This window comes from Jaminaea rosea, assembly GCF_003144245.1.
Source record: "Jaminaea rosea strain MCA 5214 unplaced genomic scaffold BDZ90scaffold_5, whole genome shotgun sequence".
In the NCBI taxonomy this organism is placed as follows: domain Eukaryota; kingdom Fungi; phylum Basidiomycota; class Exobasidiomycetes; order Microstromatales; genus Jaminaea; species Jaminaea rosea.
Window position 1 is genome coordinate 27,146 of NW_020289979.1, and position 20,608 is coordinate 47,753.

Consider the following 20,608-nt stretch of genomic DNA (forward strand, 5'->3'; position numbering starts at 1 on the left):
AGGCCAAGCCAGGGCTGACGAGGCTTCCTGTCCGTCCGTCCGTCTGTCCGTTCATCTGGCCGCGCGGCTTCGTCTCGCACGTCGTCGAGTGCTGAGGGTCGAGTGGAATCGAGTGAGTGGCCCGAGCGCGGCAAGCAAGCAAGCATCGAGGCTGACAGGGCGGGACGGCAGTCGAGTGCGATGCGGGCGAGCGGGACAAGGGACGGAGACAAAGTCGGAGAGCAGCGAGAGCAACGAGAGCAATGAGAGGAGCAAAGCAACCAACACACACGCACGCACACACACGCACACACGAAGAGGCTGAGGCTGAGGCGTGCCCTCGAGAAGGCAGGCAGCACTTTCTTGTCTCCTTTACCACCATCACCCTCGCCCCTTTCTCTCCCTACGCACGATGGCTCAAGCCACCGCCCAGCTCACGGCTGCAGCCGCCCAACGCCGCACTGCCCGCCGTGATGGGAATGGCAAGGAGCCCAGCTCTGCCGTTCCCACTTCAACGGGCTACGTCTACGATCCGGAGAAGCCTTCTACTTGGATCCCCAATGAGAGCCCCTGCACCATCTTCGAGTGGCCGCTCACTGGACTCAAGGAGGTCTTCGATACGAGTAAGCAGGAGACGAAGAGTAAAGTGCTCAAGAGCGTGCCGTTTGGTGGGGGCAGGTGGAGTATATTGTTCTATGCTCAGAGTGGACATGATCAGGTGCGTGGCCGGGAAGCAGAGCCAGAGAGAGCTCGTTGTTGCTGGAAAGCTCACTTTGCTCCCCCACCTTGCCCCCGCTAGTACTGCTCTCTCTACCTCAATGCTGAGCCACTCGAGTCGGAGCGCACCACGTCTCTCCAGGGCAGAGGAACCCCGTACGCCGAAGGTGGTCCTCCTCGTGCAGCCTGGAGCGGTGGTCAGAGCGAGCCTTCCTGGGCTCGAGAAGGCAAGTATCGCTTCAACTTCACCATCCAACGACCAGACAAGTCGCACGTACTCGGCCAGAAAGATGCGCAGGATCATTCGTTCAGCAGCAAGACGAGCAACTGGGGTTGTGAGTGGGCGCGCGCACGCGAGCACCTCCTAGTCAGTGAGCTGAATCACCCCTCCTCCCCCTCTTTGCGCCCGCGTCAGGGGCCCAATTCGCCAAGCGTGACGTAGTCTTCTACGACGACCCCAAAGTCAAAGAGACGGACTGTTTCCTCATCACTGTTAGCATTCAAGGGTCGCCGGAAAAGGCCGTCACCGAGCAGCCTACGGGAATGGTGGTGCCTCCAGCCCTGCTCAGCGCTATGGGCTCCCTTCTCGACGATCCTGAGCACAGCGACGTCGTCTTTGTACTTGACCAGCCACGCCGCCGCGATTCCACGTCTAGGGCCCCGCCGAGACAGATCTACGCCATCAAGAAGTGGGTGTGGCGCGGCGCGACGTGACGTACCAGCAGATGGACGGCAAGCTGATCCTCATTCATCCCCTCTAGGATTCTCGCCTCTCGCTCACAATACTTTCGTAGCATGTTCTCTGGAGGATTCGCCGAGGCCGAGCTCTCAGAAGGCCACACGTCCGCTGAGAGCCTTGCCGGTCCTTCACACGATGGCGACGACGCGCCCCGAGCCGCCAAGTCGTCAGCCCGCAGGGCATCTACCTCCTCGCGCAAGTCATCGTCTTCGTCTTCCTCCCACTCCCACTCCCACTCTTCTGCAGCCGCTTCAGAGGAGGACAGCTTCGATGCTTACGAGCGCATCCTCGAGGACTCGGACGCCGAGATTGACGAAATGGAAGCTATGGAGATGGAGGAGGACAATGATGATGATGGTGCTGGCGAGGAGAGCGACGGATACGAGTCTGCCTCTGCTCCGAGCAACAATAACAGTCGTACCGACCTGACAGCGCTCAAGAAGGCGACGTCGTCGTCGAGGACGGCCAAGGCCAGCGCAGCCCGCAAGTCCGGGTCCAGCTCCAAGTCGAACGCAACCACAACAAGTCGCCGTCGCAGTATTCGCGGGGTGGCACAGGGGAAGGACACAACTACTACGAGCAGCAGCACGGCCCGCGCAGCGCAGCATCCCTACGACAATCGTCGTCGTCGTCGCGTCGTAATACCGGACAGCTCCTACGCGACATTCAAGGCTCTCCTCTACTTCCTCTACACGGACACCATCGAGTTCGCGCCATTGACTTCGAGCTTCCTCGACTCCGCCTCCACCACCTCGTCCAAGCGCGGAGGCATGACAGCGAGCACCTCAACGACCAGCCCTTCCGGCTTCGCCAAGCACACTAGCTCCGGCGTCGACTCAGCCCCCTTCAACGACTTTGCCAGCGAAGTCCTCCAAGCATACAAGGCGCGCCAAGCCATCATTACTTCGTACGTCTCTTCGCACCCAACCCGCCCTGCCCCTTGCTCAGCCAAGGCAATCTATCGTCTTGCGGATAAGCTGGATCTCCCCGACCTGCGCGCACGCGCTCAGGCGCACATTGCCAGCCAATTGACGGTGGGCAACGTGGTGTGGGAGGCCTTCAGTAGTTTCGCGAGCAGACACACGGCGATTAGGGATGTGCAGCTTGCCTTCTTGTATAGCAAGTGGGGTGAGGTGAAAAAGACAAAGGCTATGCGCTGTCTCTTGATGAGGAGCGGGAGTGGAGCTCATCCGGGCTTGCCGGAGGTTTGGCCGCAGCTTTTGAGTCAGTTGGAGTATAGGCAGCCGAGTGACGAGGGAGAGGGGCACGAGGGGGAGGGACAGGAGGGCAAGCAGGTGGGAGAGACTTGAGTGAGAGGAGCAGGTGGCAGAATTGCTCGTCCATCCCTTGACAGCCTTGTCCGACAGGGCATCATCGTATCGCGTATTGGTTTTCTCGACTCTCACCAGCATCCAACATACCACTATCACTCGCCCCGCTCGCCTTCCACTTCCACACACCTCTCTTCACTCCTTTCTCACTTTGTTTCCATCTCGCTACACGTCATCATTCATACCAATGTCGCGGCCTTGCTTTGTCTGAATGCCATCTTACCACCGTCATCATCATCCTCCTCGGGTCAAAGGCGTGAGCAGACTCGCTGGACTGCCAACCTCGCTGCGCTGCGCACGGACGCGGACAGGCGGAGTCGGCGGCCATGCCACGTGGGTTTCATCTCCGCGTGCCGCTATCCGCTTCCCGCTGCGTCGGTCCTTCCATCCTGCCCTCTCACAGTTACCATCTCCTCCCTTCCCATCGCTGCCAGACCTCTTCACCCTACGAGCATCTTCCTCTCCCTCCCTGCCGCCTCCACTAGCCGCAATGGACATCCGACCGGCGCGCCTAGCCGATCTACTCGAGCTACAACGCACCAACTTGCACTGCCTGCCCGAAAACTATACGTTGCGCTATTACCTTTACCATAGCCTGACCTGGCCTCAGTTGTCATTTGTGGCCACAGATTCGAAGCAGGTGAGTTCCAGACCTCCTCATCCCAAATGTGGTGCCCATGTCGCTGCTGAGCTCACTCTTTGCCTCTGGACCTGATCCCTCTTTGCCCCCTCCTCCCCTCCTCAGAGAGTAGTCGGGTATTGTCTCGCAAAAATGGAAGAGGAGCCCAAGGATGGTATACAGCATGGACATGTGACGAGTATTAGCGTGCTGAGGGGATACAGGAGGCTCGGATTGGCACAGAAACTTATGAGGCAGAGTCGTGAGTGCGCGAAGCGGAACAGCGGCAACGGCAGCGGCCACCACAGCTACCAATAGGCGGGTATGCTGACATTCTTTCCCACTCATGACTTTCGCTCGCAGAGATGGCAATGCGGGACGTCTTTGATGCCGAGTTCGTGTCACTACACGTGAGACGGACCAACCGAGCGGCTATTGGTCTCTACAGGGATACGTTGGGCTTCGAGGTGCACGGCGTAGAGAAGGGGTACTGTGCGTTTGAAGCCCTGGACATAAATTGTGCAATTGCCCATGCGCTGACCATCCTACCTGTTTTCTCGCTCCCCCGTCCCCTCGCTCGCTTGTACAGACGCTGATGGGGAAGATGCTTTAGCGATGCGGCTCTACCTCCAAAAGGACAAGGGCAAGAGTAGCGAGGTCTAGAGTTGGGTTGTAGATATCGGCCAGACTAGCCATATGACCCATGCGCATCACTGTCTGCCGACCTGCCTTGCCTACTTCGCTCGTTGGTCTGCTCTTCAATTCTCGACTCTCGACCTCTCCATCTTACGTCTCGACCATCAACCTCTCAAGCCCGCTCTCTAGCCTGGCCAATTATGGAAACTCGCGAGGCACGCAGCCTGACGATGGTGCTCATTCTTTACGAATGCTTGCAACTCTGCATGCCTGAGCGATCCCTGTGGCTAGAGAGGCAGATTCGAGGGGCCATTCGCACTTCCATCATTGCGAGGATGACGGCCGAGCTTGATGATACGCACCGCGACTCTTCATCCCTATGTAGCCAGCGAGGATGGCAGTGTGGCGGCAAAGGATGCAATTGATGTCAGACATGGCGACTGTCAGTCTGCTGTAGTTCGAACAAAAGCTCGGTCGCAATCGCTGTCGCAGTCGCAAAGGCGGGAGGCGGGCTCAGAAAGGCGAGCGGCCTGGCTACAAGCATCATTGCGGGTTCACCTTATTCGAGAAATGTGAGGGCAGAGCGACTCGTCCGAGTGGCACCTAGCTCTCGATCAAGATCACATCGGCGACAAACCGATTCATTACAGCGGCCGTGAGCCGTGGCACCGGCTTGCTCGACCGCGGTACCGCTGCGAACGAAGTTGACCGTGACGCTCAACCAACTCGCCGCGTGGCGAGGCGCGCTCACTCACAGATAGGCTAAATCTACGGCTCAACACACCTCGTCGACATATCCCTCTCCTACTGGTTTACGCTTTGCCACCCGCTTACCCTCTGCTCGCATTCTCATCGTCACATTGAGTCGTCTACAAGCTTTGACCCAATCGCAGGCCCGCCTGACACGTTGCCCGCTCCTCCATGTTACCACATCACGCCCCTCACTCCGGAACGGAATGCTTGGTCTCGTCTCGTCTCGTCTTCCTTATCTTAGGTTGGCGCCGACGCCCTTGACATGAGAAACCCAGGCGCCACAGCTTCCTTCAGCGCAGCGAGACGGCGAGACTCGCGGCGAGGCCCAAGTTGCCGGAGAGAGAGCGAGTGAGGGGAGGGGAGGGGAGGGGAGCATAAGCAAGCGTCCGCCCGCCCGCCTGCACCGTGCAGCCCCGGCCGGCATCTCGACTCGAGCGTCGAGTAGGACGCGGTCTCTCGATTGGATTTCACAGCAGCGGTGGGCAGGCGACGCAGCAAGACGACGGCCAACGCGGAGCCCGTCCCTTGTCCTGCTCCTCTGCTCGCTCAAGTGGGAGAGGCCGGCTTCGGATGTTCGCGGGACCGGTCGTTGTTGGCAGGCTTGGGCAGGCTTGGGCAGCTTTGGTGGGCCAGGCCGAGCCTAGAGGGGGCGCGGGGGGAGCTGACACAAGCAACCCAGGCTCGCCCTCGCAGCCTCGCCGGCGGGGGAAAGTCTCGTCTCTCGACTCTTCGTCTTAATTTTTTCACTGGCGCCTCGCCTCTGTGTGCCCCGCTCACCACCCGCCAGTCCGTGTTCAAGGCACTTGACTCGTCTGCTGCCTTGTGTCTGCCCGTTGCTGCGAGTTGGTGTGTGAGCGCGCCTAGCCCGTCTCCGAGGCGCACACCTGATTACAATTGGCGGTCCTTGCGACCCACTTTCGCAGCCTCGCAAGCCTCGCAGCCTCGTACCTTCTTCTTGCCTTTTCCCTCTTTCCTAGTCGCACAACTACCTATCCCCTTCACCCGCGACCCATACCAACGACTCGCCACAACCGCCACCAGCGATCTCGAAAGGAGAGGCCTCGTCGTCTCTAAGACGCTGGACGCCCTACTGCGACACTCGACTCATCACCACCTCGCCACACCCGCGCGCGCATCCATCCGCATCGTCACATAAGCTTCCCTATAGATCGCCAGCCAGCAACGAGCCCGCGCGAACGATACCAAACACCGCCCTAGCATCACTCGTCTTTAATTCACGCCACGCCACACTAGCAACCATGGCTCGCAGCCCCGTCATCCGTACCATTGAGAAGGAGCCAGCCCTCATGCCAGTTCCCGAGGACTCCGAGGAGGTGAGCATATGCGGGCGCGCGGGCGCATGGCGGATGGCAATCGCACGCAATACTGACTCTTCATCACTCCCCTGCCTCACGCTGGCCAGGCCACCTCGTCGCAGTCATTCTGGGAGAGCGGCTTCGAGGACGTCGAGAGGTCCGGCGACTACTGGGCAGGCTCGCTCCCCGCTGCCCAGGGCCTCTACGACCCCGAGAATGAAAAGGACTCCTGCGGTGTAGGTTTCATGTGCCACATCAAGGGAAAGCCAGCACACAAGATTGTCTCCGACGCAAAGGCGTTGCTCTGCAACATGACCCACCGCGGTGCCGTCGGCGCAGACGCTCGTGATGGTGATGGTGCAGGTGTCATGACGGGCATCCCAGACGCCTTCTTCAGGCGTGAGGCTGAGAGGGACATTGGCGTCAAGCTGCCCGCTCAGGGTCAGTACGCATCGGGCAATTTGTTCTTCGACCCAAAGGACGAGGACAAGAGAAAGAAGCAGATTGCCACCTTTGAGAAGCTCGCCTCGGACCTTCACCTTCGCGTCCTTGGCTGGCGTGAGGTGCCAGTAGACAACTCCATCTTGGGCCCAGCCTCACTCAGCAAGGAGCCCGTCATCCTCCAGCCTTTCGTTGTCCTCACCGACCACTTTGGCAAGACGTCGACCGAGTGCGAGAACCCGCAGGCCGACTTCAATCACCAGTACTTTGGCCGCCAGCTCTACGTGCTCCGCAAGTCGGCCACGCACACGCTGGGCCTGCAGAACTGGTTCTACGTCTGCTCCCTCTCCCCCTCGAACATCGTCTACAAGGGTCAACTCTCGCCGCGCCAGGTCTACGACTTCTACCACGATCTCAACCACGCATTCTACGCCTCGCACTTTGCTCTCGTCCACTCGCGCTTCTCGACCAACACTTTCCCCTCGTGGGACCGCGCTCAGCCTATGCGTTGGGCTGCCCACAACGGTGAGATCAACACGATCCGAGGAAACAAGAACTGGATGCGTGCACGAGAGGGTCAGCTGCGATCCGAGACTTTCGGTGACGAGCTCGACATGCTTTACCCCATCGTCGAGAACGGCGGTTCCGACTCGGCTGCCTTCGACAATGTCCTCGAGCTCCTCGTCGTCAACAACGTCATCACGCTCCCCGAGGCCGTCATGATGATGGTGCCCGAGGCATGGCAGGGCAACGAGCACGAGATGGAGCCCGCCAAGGTCGCCTTCTACCAGTGGGCCGCCTGTTTGATGGAGCCGTGGGACGGACCTGCCCTCTTCACCTTTGCCGACGGCCGCTACTGCGGTGCCAACCTCGACCGTAATGGTCTGCGCCCGTGCCGATACTGCATCACTGATGATGACATCATGGTCTGCGCTTCCGAGACGGGTGCCGTCACCATTGCTCCCGAGCGCATCCTCGCCAAGGGTCGCCTGCAGCCCGGCAAGATGCTCCTCGTCGACACCATCGAGGGCCGCGTCATCGACGACCGCGAGCTCAAGCTCACGACCGCCAAGAAGGCCGACTTTGCCGCCTGGATCGAGTCGCAGCTGTTGCGCCTGCCCGAAGTTATCAGCACCGTCAGCCGTCGCAGCAACATTGCGCCCAAGCTCGTCGATGTGCCCCTGAGCACCGACCCGAGACTCCTCGCCTTTGGCTACACATCTGAGCAGATTTCGATGCTCATGCTGCCCATGGTCGCCGACGGCAAGGAAGCGCTTGGCTCAATGGGCAACGACGGGGCCCTCGCCTGCTTGGCCAATGCTCCTCGCCTTACGTATGACTACTTCCGTCAGCTCTTTGCTCAGGTCACCAACCCTCCCATCGACCCCATCCGCGAGGCAGTCGTCATGTCCCTCGTCCAGTACGTGGGCCCCGAGGGCAACATCCTCGAGATGCGCCCCGACCAGTGCCACCGCTTGTTGCTCGAGTCGCCCATCCTCGGCCTGCGTGAGATGAATGCGCTCAAGCAGATGGACAAGGCTCACCCTGACTGGCCTGCTCAGGTCATCGACATCACATTCGACAAGAGCGAGGGCATCGACGGTTACACTCGCGCCCTCGACCGCATCTCGACGGAGTCTTCGCAGGCTATCCGTGACGGCTACAAGATCGTCGTCCTCTCAGACCGCAATGTTGGCCCTGAGCGCGTCGCCATCTCCTCCCTCGTCGCGTGCGGTGGTGTGCACCACCACTTGATCCGCAACAAGGACCGTTCCAAGGTTGCCCTCATCGTCGAGACGGCCGAGGCCCGCGAGGTTCACCACTTCTGTGTACTCGTCGGATACGGTGCCGACGCCATTTGCCCCTGGCTCGCAATCGAGGCCATGTACCGCGTCGCCGCCGAGGGTCTCCTCAAGACGGAGATGAGCGACGAGGAGCTCATCAAGAACTACAAGAAGTCCGTTGACGGCGGTATCCTCAAGACGATGTCCAAGATGGGTATCTCGACGCTCCAGTCGTACAAGGGTGCGCAAATCTTTGAGGCTCTCGGCCTCGACTCGTCCGTCGTTGACCGCTGCTTTGCCGGCACCGCCTCGCGCATCGCTGGCTCCACGTTCGACCTCCTCGCCATGGACGCCCTCGAGTTCCACGAGCGTGGCTACCCCAGCCGCGACACGATCAGCGTGCCCGGCCTGCCCGAGTCTGGCGAGTACCACTGGCGCGATGGCGGAGACGCCCACGTCAACGACCCCGTCTCCATTGCCAATCTGCAAGACGCCGCTCGCGAGAAGAACCAGACTGCCTGGGACGCTTACTCCAAGAGCGCTACCGAGTCGGTTCGCGGCACCTGCCTGCGTGGTCTCCTTGACTTCCGCTTCGAGGAGGTGCGCCCCATCCCCGTCGACCAGGTTGAGCCGTGGACCGAGATCGTCCAGCGCTTCGCCACGGGTGCCATGTCGTACGGCTCCATCTCGATGGAGGCCCACTCGGCGCTTGCGATCGCGATGAACCGTCTTGGCGGCAAGTCCAACACCGGAGAAGGAGGAGAGGACGCCGAGCGCTCGATCCCTCTGCCCAACGGCGACTCGTTGCGCTCCAAGATCAAGCAGATTGCCTCTGGCCGCTTCGGTGTCACGTCGTCTTACCTCGCCGACTCTGACCAGCTTCAGATCAAGATGGCCCAGGGTGCCAAGCCCGGAGAGGGTGGTGAGCTGCCCGGCCACAAGGTCTCGCCCTCGATTGCCAAGACGCGTCACTCGACGGCTGGCGTCGGTCTCATCAGCCCTCCTCCTCACCACGACATTTACTCCATCGAGGACTTGAAGCAGCTCATCTACGACCTCAAGTGCGCCAACCCTCGCGCTCAGGTCTCCGTCAAGCTCGTCTCAGAGGTCGGCGTCGGTGTCGTCGCCGCGGGTGTCTCCAAGGCCAAGGCAGACCACATTGTCATCTCTGGCCACGACGGTGGTACAGGTGCCGCTCGATGGTCGTCGATCAAGTACGCTGGTGGTCCCTGGGAGCTCGGTCTCGCCGAGGCTCACCAGACGCTCGTCCTCAACGACTTGCGTGGCCGTGTCACGGTTCAGACGGACGGTCAGCTCCGCACCGGTCGCGATGTCGCCATTGCCTGCATGCTGGGCGCCGAGGAGTTCGGTTTCGCCACCACTGCCCTCATTGCCCTTGGCTGCATCATGATGCGCAAGTGCCACGTCAACACCTGCCCTGTCGGTATCGCCACTCAGGACCCCGTCCTCCGTGAGAAGTTCGCCGGCGAGCCCGAGCACGTCATCAACTTCTTCTACTACCTGTCGGAGGAGCTGCGTGGCATCATGGCCAAGCTCGGTATCCGCACCGTCAACGAGCTCGTCGGTCGCTCTGACCTGCTCAAGAAGAACACCAAGGTCGCCATGTCGCCCAAGATGCAGTCCATCGATCTGTCGCCCCTGCTCAAGCCCGCTCACAAGATGCGCCCTGGCGCTGCTACGTTCAAGATGCGCCAGCAGGACCACCGTCTGTACACTCGACTTGACAACAAGCTCATCGAGGAGGCCGAGCCCGCTCTCACCGAGGGCCTGCCCGTGCAGATCGACTGCGAGGTCGTCAACACCGACCGCGCTCTCGGAGCCACGCTCTCGTACAAGGTCTCGAAGCTCTACGGCGAGGAGGGTCTCAACCGCGACACGATCCACGTCAACGCCAAGGGCAGCGCTGGTCAGTCGCTCGGTGCCTTCTTGGCCCCCGGCATCACCATCGAGCTCGAGGGCGACGCCAACGACTACGTCGGCAAGGGCATGTCTGGCGGCCGCATCATCGTCTACCCGCCAAAGGGCTCGGCATTCAAGGCTTCGGAGAACATCATCGTCGGCAACGTCTGCCTCTACGGTGCCACCTCGGGCAATGCCTACTTCAATGGTATCGCCGCCGAGCGCTTCGCTGTCCGCAACTCGGGTGCCCATGCCGTCGTCGAGGGTGTCGGTGACCACGGCTGTGAGTACATGACGGGCGGACGAGTCGTCATTCTCGGCCCTACTGGTCGCAACTTTGCCGCCGGTATGTCCGGAGGTATCGCCTACGTTCTCGACATGCACCGCGACTTTTCGTACAAGTGCAACCCGGAGACGGTCGAGCTTGGCCCCATCAAGGACCCCGCCGAGATTGCAGAGCTGCGCAACCTCATCGAGAATCACCGCCACTACACCGACTCCTCGGTCGCTGCGGCCGTGCTGCGCGACTTTGCCCACCTCCTGCCCCGCTTCGTCCGCGTCATGCCCGTTGACTACAAGCGTGTCCTCGAGGAGGAGGCCGCCAAGGCCGCCGCCGAGAAGAAGCGCAACAGCCACGTCGACCTCCTTGGCACGCTCTCGCGCCACGGCTCGCAGGTCGACGTCTCGCTCAAGGACGACGACAAGGCGTCTGACATTGACGTCGGCTCTGGCAACGTGCGCGACAAGGCTGAGCCTGCTGTTTTGGACCTCGAGGACTCGATGGTCGACGATGAGACGGCCAAGGCTCGCATGGGCAAGCTCGACAAGTCGCGCGGCTTCATCAAGTACCGCCGTCTTGCAGAGCACTACCGCAACCCGGCCAAGCGCGTCAAGGACTTCAAGGAGCTCTCCACTCGTCTCACCGAGAACGAGCTCAAGCAGCAGACGTCGCGCTGCATGGATTGTGGTGTGCCGTTCTGCCAGTCCGACACGGGCTGCCCCATCTCAAATGTCATCCCCAAGTGGAACGACCTCGTCTTCAAGGGTCAGTGGCAGGACGCTCTCAACAAGCTGCTCCTTACCAACAACTTCCCCGAGTTCACTGGTCGCGTCTGCCCCGCTCCCTGCGAATCTGCTTGCGTCCTTGGCATCATCGAGCAGCCCGTTGGTATCAAGTCGATCGAGTGCGCCATCATCGACAAGGGATGGGAGATGGGCTGGATGGTCCCTCGCCCCCCTCAGGTTCGCACGGGCAAGACGGTCGCCATCATTGGCTCTGGCCCCGCCGGTCTCTCTGCCGCTGACCAGCTCAACCGCGCTGGCCACTCGGTCACCGTCTACGAGCGCGCCGACAAGATTGGTGGCCTCCTCTACTACGGTATCCCCAATATGAAGCTCGACAAGAACGTCGTCGCTCGCCGTGTCCAGCTCATGGCTGACGAGGGCGTCCAATTCGTCACGTCCGTCGAAGTCGGCAAGGACCTCGACGCCGCCCAGCTGCACCAGCAGAACGATGCCGTCGTCTTTGCCACGGGTGCCACCTGGCCGCGCGACCTCAAGCTCCCCGGCCGCGATGCAGACGGCGTCGCCTTTGCCATGTCCTACCTCACCTCTGCGACCAAGTGCGTCGACAAGGGCCTCACCGACGCTGCCATCAACGAGCACATGGCCGGTCTCAACCCGGCAGGCAAGCACGTAGTCGTCATCGGTGGTGGTGACACGGGCAACGACTGTATCGGCACCTCGGTCCGCATGGGCGCTGCGTCGGTCACCAACCTCGAGCTCCTCCCTCAACCTCCCGAGGCTCGCGCTCGTGACAACCCTTGGCCTCAGTACGCCCGCATCTTCCGTACCGACTATGGTCACACGGAGGTGACGGACCGCTTCGGTAAGGACCCGAGGCGTTACTGCACCACGACGAAGGAGTTCGTCAAGGATGCTGAGGGCAAGCTGGTGGCTCTGAAGATTGCTCGTGTTGACTGGCAGAAGGACAAGAGTGGCAAGTGGAACATGGGACTCATTGAAGGCTCTGAGGAAGAGATCCCATGCAACATTTGTCTCCTCGCCATGGGCTTTTTGGGCCCCACTCCCGAATGCCACCTCCCAGGTCTCGACCTCGACGGAAGGTCGAACATTGCTGCACCATTTGATGGTCCACGAGCATTCCAGACGAACCTGGACCGCGTATGGGCTTGTGGCGATGCACGTCGTGGACAGAGTCTCGTGGTTTGGGCTATCTCGGAGGGCCGCCGCCTGGCTGCGTCGCTGGACAAGCATTTGCAGGGAAATACTAGGCTGCCGTGGGCTGGTGGTATTCCTCAACGTTCCTGGGCCGCATACAAGGCCGGGGCGCCTACGGGAAAGGCGATTGCTGCGCAGGCGGCTTGAGTTGAGGAGATGTAGAGGATAGACGGAAGAGGTGGTTCCGAGTCGTGTTTCTCTTGCGGTTCGCTGTCGTGTTTGTCTTGTTTCGGAAATTGAAGAAAAGTTTAACGCAAGTCAGATTGAGCATTGTGACCGTGCAAGATCGAAGTTTCACTAACCTCAATGGGCGCTTCCTGCTCAACTCGGCCTGATTTGATCAGCCCACGACCTGAGTATGCCAGCAGGGAGGAGGGAACGCATTCTTCGTCGAAACCAGTACCCTCACTACAGATCCATTGAAGCCGGAGGTGCGCTTAGCAGTTCATCCCTTCACTGCTGGGAGAAAAAGAGGAGGGCCAGTGAGGTGTCGAATTCCTTTCTCTGGCGACTCATATTTCTATGGTCATAGAGCTTAATGACGATACACTGTGTAGCTGTGTGTTGGTGCGTCCCTCGAGTGGAAGGTGGAACGGGCGTGACACGAAATCACCGTAGACGTTCCTCCTTTGGCACCTCTTTTGCTTGCGCGTCCGTGCGTCCGTGCGTCGCTGCATCGCATCGCGTGGAGGCAGACCAGAGAGACGAAGCGCGGGACCCCGCACCCGCTGGCCCGCTTCGACGTGCGTCTGCGTCTGCGTCTGCGTCTGCTTCCTTCCACTTGCTCCTCCTCCTCCCTTTGCTCCTTCTCTCTCCACCAGCTCACATCTCATCGACATGGCTCCCCTCCCCCTCCCCGCCCTCTTTGGCATCCTGACCGCCGTAGGTCTAGCAGCCATCTACCCCACCGTCTCCCCCGTCGTCCGCCTCTTCTACCCGAAACCCTTTGGCGACCACCAAAACGATGCGTGCTCCGTGATCCCCACCCTGAGGACGTGCGAACAACTCTGGATCGACCAACCCACAGGCCTTCTGTATGCAGCGTGTGCGGGCACCCCCGAGGCGAGGAAGACTTGGTTCCCTTGTACGGATTCGTGGGATGCGCAGGGCCGCAGCAGTGAGGACTATCTTGCTGTTGTGGATACGAGGAAGGGGGGAACGTGGGAAGAGAAGACGACGAGGGTTAGGCTGGATGGGTTTCATGGTCTCTTTGGAGAGGGTGAGCGGCGCGCTCAATGTGGGATAGTGCTCCCTCATCTCAGCTCACAACTGTCTTCTTGCGCGCACAGGATCCTTCACATCGCACGGCTTCGGCGTATGGCAAGACCCTACATCATCATCTGACACCGAGACAATTCGCCTCTTCCTCGTCAACCACCGCCCCTCCATCGACTATGCGGCTCCAGGCGGTCCGACACTGGTCGACAACCCGGCAGTCAATGGTTTCAACTCGACGATCGAGATCTTCGAGACTACCCTGGGATCAGACGTGGCGCACCACGTCAGGACTGTTGCTCACCCACTCGTGCGCACGCCAAACGATGTAGAGCCTGATGGGCCGGATAGCTTCTATGTCACCAATGACCACCATGTCAAGACTGGGTGGAGGAAGGAGTTGGACCTGCTCCTGCCCCTCACCGACGTCGTCTACTGCGGTAGTGAGGCCGAAGGATGCAAAGTTGCACTCAAGAAGGCGCATTGTGAGTGCGCGGCTCGAGTCACGAGATACATCTAGTGCCGCTCTCTTGCTCCAGAAGCTAAATCTTTTCCCTTCCACCTCACTCCGCCAGACGCAAACGGCATCGCCTCTCACGCAAATCGCAAAGACCCCACCCTCCCCCGCACCTACTACCTCTCCCAAACGGCCTCCTCAGCCCACCTCGTCCTCCAACCACAGACGGACCACACCCTCTCCCTCCTCGACTCGATCGACATCCCCTTGGCATCGGACAACGTCTATGTCTCACCCGTCTCTCATGCAGCTTATTTCGCCTGGTTCCCCAACGCGCTCCAACTGACCAGCAAGCACTTCAAGTCCCCACGAGAGTATGGTAGCCCCGCACTTGTAGGGAGGGTGGAACTCAATGATCCTCGAAAGGATAGGGAGGCCTTCTTTGGTGAGAAGTATAGGGTAGCACGTGTAGTCGAGGACGATTCGACTGATCCGGAGAGTCCGAGCGGGATCACTGGGGCGGCCGTTGATGAGGTCGACAAGGTCGTGTACATGGGCGGAGTCTTTTCCGAGAAGACGTGGGCGTGCAAGGTCAAGGACGTGCGTGGGGAGAAGGTCAAGTTTTGAGCAGCCTGGCGTGGCGCGAGAGCATGTATATCGACATTGGGATGTGCAAAGATGGAAATCAAAACAGGACACGAATTCCGATGGAGCCGCCACAGCATGCTCACCTCCAGCTGGCGCTCATCAACCTCCCGACGGTTTGCAAGGCCCTGTATCTTACCTCTGCATCATCATGCCCGCCCATGAGACGCATGATGGCCACTTTGCCACCGTACTCGTTGATCCGCTTGCGTCCCGCTCCCGTACCCCCCGCAGCCTTCTTCTCACCGCCGCCTCCGGGCTGCGACTGCTGCTGCTGCTTGTTGGCCGAATCCGCCGTCCCACCGACGTCTGTGAACTGGACAATTTTGCCCAGGTCATTGCACGCCACAGCGAGCGTCGTGGCGTCTTGTGACGTCGAAAGGAGGACGAGGAGGCGCTTCAGGGGTGTGTTGGGTGCGCGGCGCAGAGCTGCGTTATCATCGTCGCCCTCTCCCTCCTCGCCGCCCTCGCCGCCCTCGCCGCCCTCGCCGCCTTTGCCCTCCTCCTGCTCACCATCCTGCTCCCCCGCCGTAAGCTTATCCGTCTTCTCGAGCATACGCTGAGCATTCTCTCGCCAAAAGTCCTCCAACTCGTGCGCCGGATTGTTCCATGTCAACTTGCCGCTCTCCAGCTCGCTCAAATAAGCATCAAAGTTGCTCATCCCGTTCCATCGCTCACGCAGCTCCTTGGCCAGGTACTCGACATCCTCGCACACCTCCTCGTCACCACCGCCAGACTGGGTAGCCCCAGCTGATCCTCCGCTGTCGATACGGCGATACTTGTCTGCCATGTGCTCGACGTGGGGTAGGAGCCCTGAGCCGAGCATGGAGCTCGCGTTGGCGTCTGGCGCCTTTGCCAGTAGGTTGGCGAGGGTGGCCACGCACACTCGCATCACCTTTTCCTTGACTGCTCCGCGCAGGGCATCTACCAGCAGTGGGACTAGGGAGAATTTCCGGTTGAGCTCCGAGGCGATGGAGGGGGAGAAGGAGAGGAGCCAGAAGTTGAGGAGGACGCGATATTGCAGTTGGGCGGATACAGCTGAGGAGGGAGGGCGCTGCTGCTGCTGCTGCTGCTGCTGCGATGACGATGATGAGGAGGAAGGGCCGGAGCCGGAACCGGATCCGGAGCTGGATTGCTGCTGCTCCTGGCGATTGCCATTCTCGCTCTGTCCCTCGCGGTTATTGGGCTTCTTGTTGCCATTCTCCTCTTGCTCGCGTCTGTCCTGCGTTCCACCGGGCGCGACGACGGCATTTTGGAGGATGTAGACGAGTCCGCGGAGAAGTCCAGGCGTCTGGCCCGCATGCTGCTGCTCCTGGTCGTCATCATCCTTGATGTCCTTGCTGGCTGACTGCGGAACGGTAGCCTGCTTCTTCATCTCGTCATCCCAGACTGCGCGCCTGAACGAGCGACTCTTGAGCAATCCCTCAAGGAGCTGAATGGCAATATCGGCACCATTTCCATCGGCAAAGGTCGAGGGGGACTGCTCAGTCTGGAGAGCGGCTGATGCAGGCGTGGATCCTGAGCTGCCATTGATGCTGGTGGCGAGGAAGGACAGGAGGCGAGGCAGGACGTGCGATGGTGCCGATGATGCGGTAGATCCCGGTGCTACGAGGAGAGTGGCCAGAAAGTGCGCTGCGCGAATCTGGACAAAGTCATCGTTGACGTCGAGGAGGCTGTGGGCGAGGAAATTGGTGGATAGGTCAGCATGGACGTGGATCAGCTGAATGTATGCTACTTCTGCCTCTTCATTGCTGACTCACCGCACAACGGGGGCCCAAGGCCAAGCCTGCTTCTTATCCGTCTGCTGTCCGACCTCCTTTTCCATCTCATTGACGCTCTTTGCCGCTTTAAAGAAGAGTGCGATGCGATCCTGGTTTGCCTCGAGCATATCAGCGATGAGGACGAGGACCTGTTGGAGCGTATCAGTCCTGCTGAGCTTGCTGAGTAGCCTCAAATACAGAATAGCATACTGCTCTCCCTTTTCTTGCAGTATCTTGTCCACCTCTTTGCCGTCCTTTGCGTCGACGGATCGAATCATCTTTAGCTCATCCTGCGAGACGAGGTCGGCCCTTGCGTATCCTTCCCAGGGGATGGGACGCGAGCGGATGCGACTGGTGAGTGAGTCGAGCCATGCTGAGTCGACGGGGACGGGCGGTGGTGTGGGGATGCGCTCCTCGTTCTTGTTTGCGCCCGACATGGTGGTGATGGTGGTGATGAGATGGGAGTGATGGTCAGAGAGGCAGAGCCACAGCCAGAGTGGAGCAGCCAGTCGCTTTCGCACTCGCACTCGCACTCGCACTCGCACTCGCACTCGCCCTCGTCGTCGTCAGGGGGCCGCACAGGGCCAGTCGCACGGTCCCCAGTCGAGTCGACTCGACGGCCCGCCCACGCAACGCAACGCAACGCAGGCCAAGCCAAGCAAGCAGTCGCCTCATCGACGTCGCTCTCCGTCTCCGTCTCTGTCCGCCCCGCGACCTCGCGCGCAGGAATTATTTTGACCTTTGCACCATCATCATCAACGACAGACGACGACGACATGGCATCCCTCGTAGCATCATCGTCGAGGAGTAGCAGCAGCAGAAGCGCGCTGAAAGCGGCGATAAGTAGCCCTCGCTATGCATCCACCACCACTCAATCAACATCATCCACCGTCTCACCCCAGCCTCCCGCCGAATCAGTGACAACGCCCACCTCTTCAGCCCCCTCGGTACGAGCGCAATCCATCTTCGTCTCCCTCCTCCTCTCTCGCCAGCCAGTCATCACAAGGGACCCCACACCACTCGAGGCAGCCTACTTCCACTATAATCACCTACTGCAACGCAGACTTGCCCAGCCTTTTAGCAAGGACTTTTACTTCCGCAAAGGGTCAGCAGCAGAGACTCGCTTCGATGAGGAGGAGGCAGCGAGGAGAAAGACGATCGACGATGTGGCGTCGGCAAAGAGTGTGCCAGAGCTGTCATTGGACCCATCAGCGACACCGCGGCGTACTCAGGCGGATGAGAGCAACGACACCTCATCTCTGCATCGCGCTCTAGACCGTTCCCTCTTCCTCGCCTTCAGACAAAAGGGATCAGCGCCGTGGAAGTTGCCCCGCACTCGAGTAGACCTCGACGCAGGAGAGACGCTCCACAAAGTAGCGCTGCGACCGTTGGAGGAGAATCTGGGCGAGGTCAGCGCAGAGAAGATGGATGCGTGGATGGTCAGTCACTTGCCCGTGGGGATGTGGCCCAGGCCCGACAGCGGCAAGGATATCAAGATGCAAGAGAAGGTGAGGCGAGGCACGTCGAGTACGCAGCGACTATGCTCAAAGCTCACCCATATCTTCTCTCGCACCGCCCGCAGACGTACTACATTCGCGCGCATCTCCTCTCCGGCTCACCAGACAAGGCCGCCGCATCAAGCGAATACGCTTGGCTCACCAGCGAGGAGCTCGCAGAAAAGCTCGAGTCAGAACAGTACGAGGCGGTCAAGGATCTGCTCAGCGAGTAAAGCGTGCCATTGTATGCTACGCAATGGATTTATATCGTCATCACTCGTCACTCGTCGTCACTCGTTCTTCGTCTCGCTGACCTCGTCCAGCGTAGGCACCTTGTTCGTCGGTCGACCGGCCATCTCGGCCACCCGTATACTGACATCCCTCACAGACGAAATGACCTCGTCGCTCCACCCCGCTCGGCGGCAGCCACGGAGGTGCCAAAGAGTTTCGGCGCTGTGCACGCGGGCAGAAGACTACGTCAGACAATCTTGTGGCATAGAGAGAGAGAGAGAAGAGGGAGCGCACGCTCACCGAAGATTCTGGGGCACGAGTGCCGAGAGAATGACCAGCTCCGTGGAGGGAAAGTCGAGGATCGTGTCCTCTGAGAGGATGAGACCGTAATTGACCTGGCAGAGCGCGGGCGCGTGTCAGTTCAAGCTTCATCGCACGCTCGCGTTCTCGCTCGCGCTCACCGGCATAGTGATCATCTTGATGTCCTCCATATCATTGCCAAACTTGGCCTGAATGTCCGGGAAGTTGTGTCTTTGCGACCCGGGCCAAAACGCCACATCTCAGCTACGACGCAGCATGGCGCTAATCGCACGCAGCGACTCACTGGTACACGTCTGCGAGCCGCTTGTTGCCCCTCTCCTCTACATTCGCGATATCCTGATCGCGGCGTAAGAAGAAGCCTCCATCCGTCGAAGCGCCAATCTTGCGCAGGTGAGCTACGAGGGCGAAGGATGACTCCAGCGTTGAGGGGATCCCGTACAGAACGGAGCCCTGTTCGCGAGGGCGGGCGAAGGAACAATCACGCGTTCAGCCGTGGTCATCGCTCTCATGACTGCCGCGCTACCGCACCTTGAGCACCGTCTCCTTCAACCTCCTCTGCACCCTCACTCCGTCTTCCCCACCCTGTACCGCCATATCGTACAACAGGGGCAACGCTTCTGCCCCCTTGTGCGCAGACGCGAACGCCGAACCCAGGACGAGGTACCACTCGTCCCCGCCGCCCGCGCGACCTGCTATAGATGAGCCAGCTTTGCTCAGCGAGGGGTGCAGCTGGTTGCGCAGATTGGTGAGTAGCTGGTTGGTGAGGGTCATTTGGGCCATTCTTGCGGAGTGTGAGGCAAGAAGATCTCAATTGAGTTGTTGGGAAGGGGAAAGGGCGGAAGGCGAGGTGGAGGCGGGCAGGCAAGTGGGCAAGGTTCAAGCTAGGGAAACAAAGTCCCGCAGCAGCGCACGCTGCCATGGTGCGGCTAGCGTCAAATTGAATTTCTCCAGTAAGTCTTCGACGTTGTCATAGCCCCTCTAGGGTGCTATGGAGCCGCAGACACCGAGCAGAGCGACATGGGACTGATGCGACATGGGCCATCGCGAAACACCACCACCGTCGCTGCGCCGCACTTGGACGTTTTTGTCGCCATATCACCATTCTGCGGGCGTGACAACTTGCAGGACTTCTCACGCAACGCCGCGTGATCCGATGAGACATTGGAGCGCGACGAATCAGCGCTCGAGTGTCAGAGCGTGCCGTGGGGAAACGTCAACGATGCCGTCGTGAAGGACAGAGGAAGGTCACGGCCAGTCCGACAAGGTCGCGTCAACTCAACACAATGGCTGTCCTCAGCTCCTCAACTGAATCCCGCACGTTTTCGATACGCCAGCACCACGGTAACGACAAGCACCATCACATGGCTGGAGCAACAACACAGGAAAGAGTAAGGGGCGCCTAGCAAGCATGCCGCCGAGCCGTCGTGCGCTGTGTCGCTCCGCCGAAGCCGTTGTCGTTGCTGCTAGAGGTCTTGAATACCCCCGATGTTGGGCGGCCTAGCACCCAGCATATGCCAACGACAATGTGGGCTAAGGTGTCCCTCACTACCTTCGGATTTGTCCCGGATGATGTAGAGGCCATCTCGCGCTTCACCTTATTGGGCTGGTGCGAATCTCGTAACTTTTCTGTCTCCCTGTTGGCACGGCCGTCGCTGGACGCTGAGAGCCCAATTGCAAAGCCATTCTTTCGATGTTTGAGCATCGCTGTGATTGTCGTGCGTGTTGTTGTCCATCCAGGTTGAGGGTTGGACGAACCCGAAGGGTGAGACTGAGCATGGCATGTCCTGGTGGCTTCGGCCGTAGCAAAAGAGTGGACGAGTTGGGGTTCGAACCCAAGACCTCTTCGGAGAGCGATCGAGACAATCGTGACTTTGCATACATGCAAACGAAGCGCGCTACCGCTGCGCCACACGCCCGAATGGGAAAAACGGCGAAAGTAAACAGATACAATGCACTGTGTGCGGGTGGCCCCTACCCGCACGACTTCCTCGCCGCCGTCGCTGGCAT

At 60.1% G+C, this 20,608-nt stretch overlaps 7 protein-coding genes and 1 non-coding gene across 8 annotated transcripts; 5 read left to right on the top strand and 3 right to left on the bottom strand.

Moving 5' to 3' along the window:
• Positions 1–251: 251 nt before the first annotated feature.
• BDZ90DRAFT_231662 (hypothetical protein) lies at positions 252–2,998 on the top strand. Its single transcript, XM_025505946.1, has 4 exons — positions 252–697; positions 779–1,031; positions 1,112–1,385; positions 1,458–2,998. The coding sequence occupies exons 1-4, from the start codon at positions 392–394 to the stop codon at positions 2,743–2,745; spliced, it is 2,121 nt and encodes a 706-aa protein (XP_025362501.1). The 5' UTR covers positions 252–391; the 3' UTR covers positions 2,746–2,998.
• A 258-nt stretch (positions 2,999–3,256) lies between these two features.
• Positions 3,257–4,048, top strand: BDZ90DRAFT_245946 (putative N-terminal acetyltransferase complex subunit ARD1; the record flags this gene model as incomplete). Its single annotated transcript, XM_025507533.1, has 4 exons — positions 3,257–3,406; positions 3,512–3,647; positions 3,749–3,877; positions 3,975–4,048. 4 exons carry the CDS (start codon positions 3,257–3,259, stop codon positions 4,046–4,048), a joined length of 489 nt encoding a protein of 162 aa, XP_025362502.1.
• A 1,663-nt stretch (positions 4,049–5,711) lies between these two features.
• BDZ90DRAFT_279044 (putative glutamate synthase) lies at positions 5,712–12,731 on the top strand. The gene is made up of 2 exons (XM_025509146.1): positions 5,712–6,108; positions 6,198–12,731. The coding sequence occupies exons 1-2, from the start codon at positions 6,034–6,036 to the stop codon at positions 12,621–12,623; spliced, it is 6,501 nt and encodes a 2,166-aa protein (XP_025362503.1). The 5' UTR covers positions 5,712–6,033; the 3' UTR covers positions 12,624–12,731.
• A 582-nt stretch (positions 12,732–13,313) lies between these two features.
• BDZ90DRAFT_259731 (hypothetical protein) lies at positions 13,314–14,775 on the top strand (the record flags this gene model as incomplete). The annotated part of the gene is made up of 3 exons (XM_025508189.1): positions 13,314–13,695; positions 13,766–14,176; positions 14,267–14,775. The coding sequence occupies 3 exons, from the start codon at positions 13,314–13,316 to the stop codon at positions 14,773–14,775; spliced, it is 1,302 nt and encodes a 433-aa protein (XP_025362504.1).
• Positions 14,650–16,990, bottom strand: BDZ90DRAFT_271021 (ARM repeat-containing protein; the record flags this gene model as incomplete). The annotated part of the gene is made up of 2 exons (XM_025508756.1): positions 14,650–16,466; positions 16,554–16,990. The coding sequence occupies 2 exons, from the start codon at positions 16,988–16,990 to the stop codon at positions 14,876–14,878; spliced, it is 2,028 nt and encodes a 675-aa protein (XP_025362505.1). The 3' UTR covers positions 14,650–14,875.
• A 288-nt stretch (positions 16,991–17,278) lies between these two features.
• Positions 17,279–18,676, top strand: BDZ90DRAFT_239133 (hypothetical protein). The gene is made up of 2 exons (XM_025507352.1): positions 17,279–18,061; positions 18,136–18,676. Exons 1-2 carry the CDS (start codon positions 17,330–17,332, stop codon positions 18,280–18,282), a joined length of 879 nt encoding a protein of 292 aa, XP_025362506.1. The 5' UTR covers positions 17,279–17,329; the 3' UTR covers positions 18,283–18,676.
• Positions 18,333–19,381, bottom strand: BDZ90DRAFT_279048 (hypothetical protein; the record flags this gene model as incomplete). The annotated part of the gene is made up of 5 exons (XM_025509147.1): positions 18,333–18,502; positions 18,581–18,675; positions 18,742–18,811; positions 18,885–19,051; positions 19,130–19,381. 5 exons carry the CDS (start codon positions 19,379–19,381, stop codon positions 18,340–18,342), a joined length of 747 nt encoding a protein of 248 aa, XP_025362507.1. The 3' UTR covers positions 18,333–18,339.
• A 1,031-nt stretch (positions 19,382–20,412) lies between these two features.
• On the bottom strand, positions 20,413–20,517 carry BDZ90DRAFT_t24. Its single transcript has one exon. It is a non-coding gene; the product is annotated as a tRNA-Ala (tRNA).
• Between the last annotated feature and the right edge of the window lie 91 nt (positions 20,518–20,608).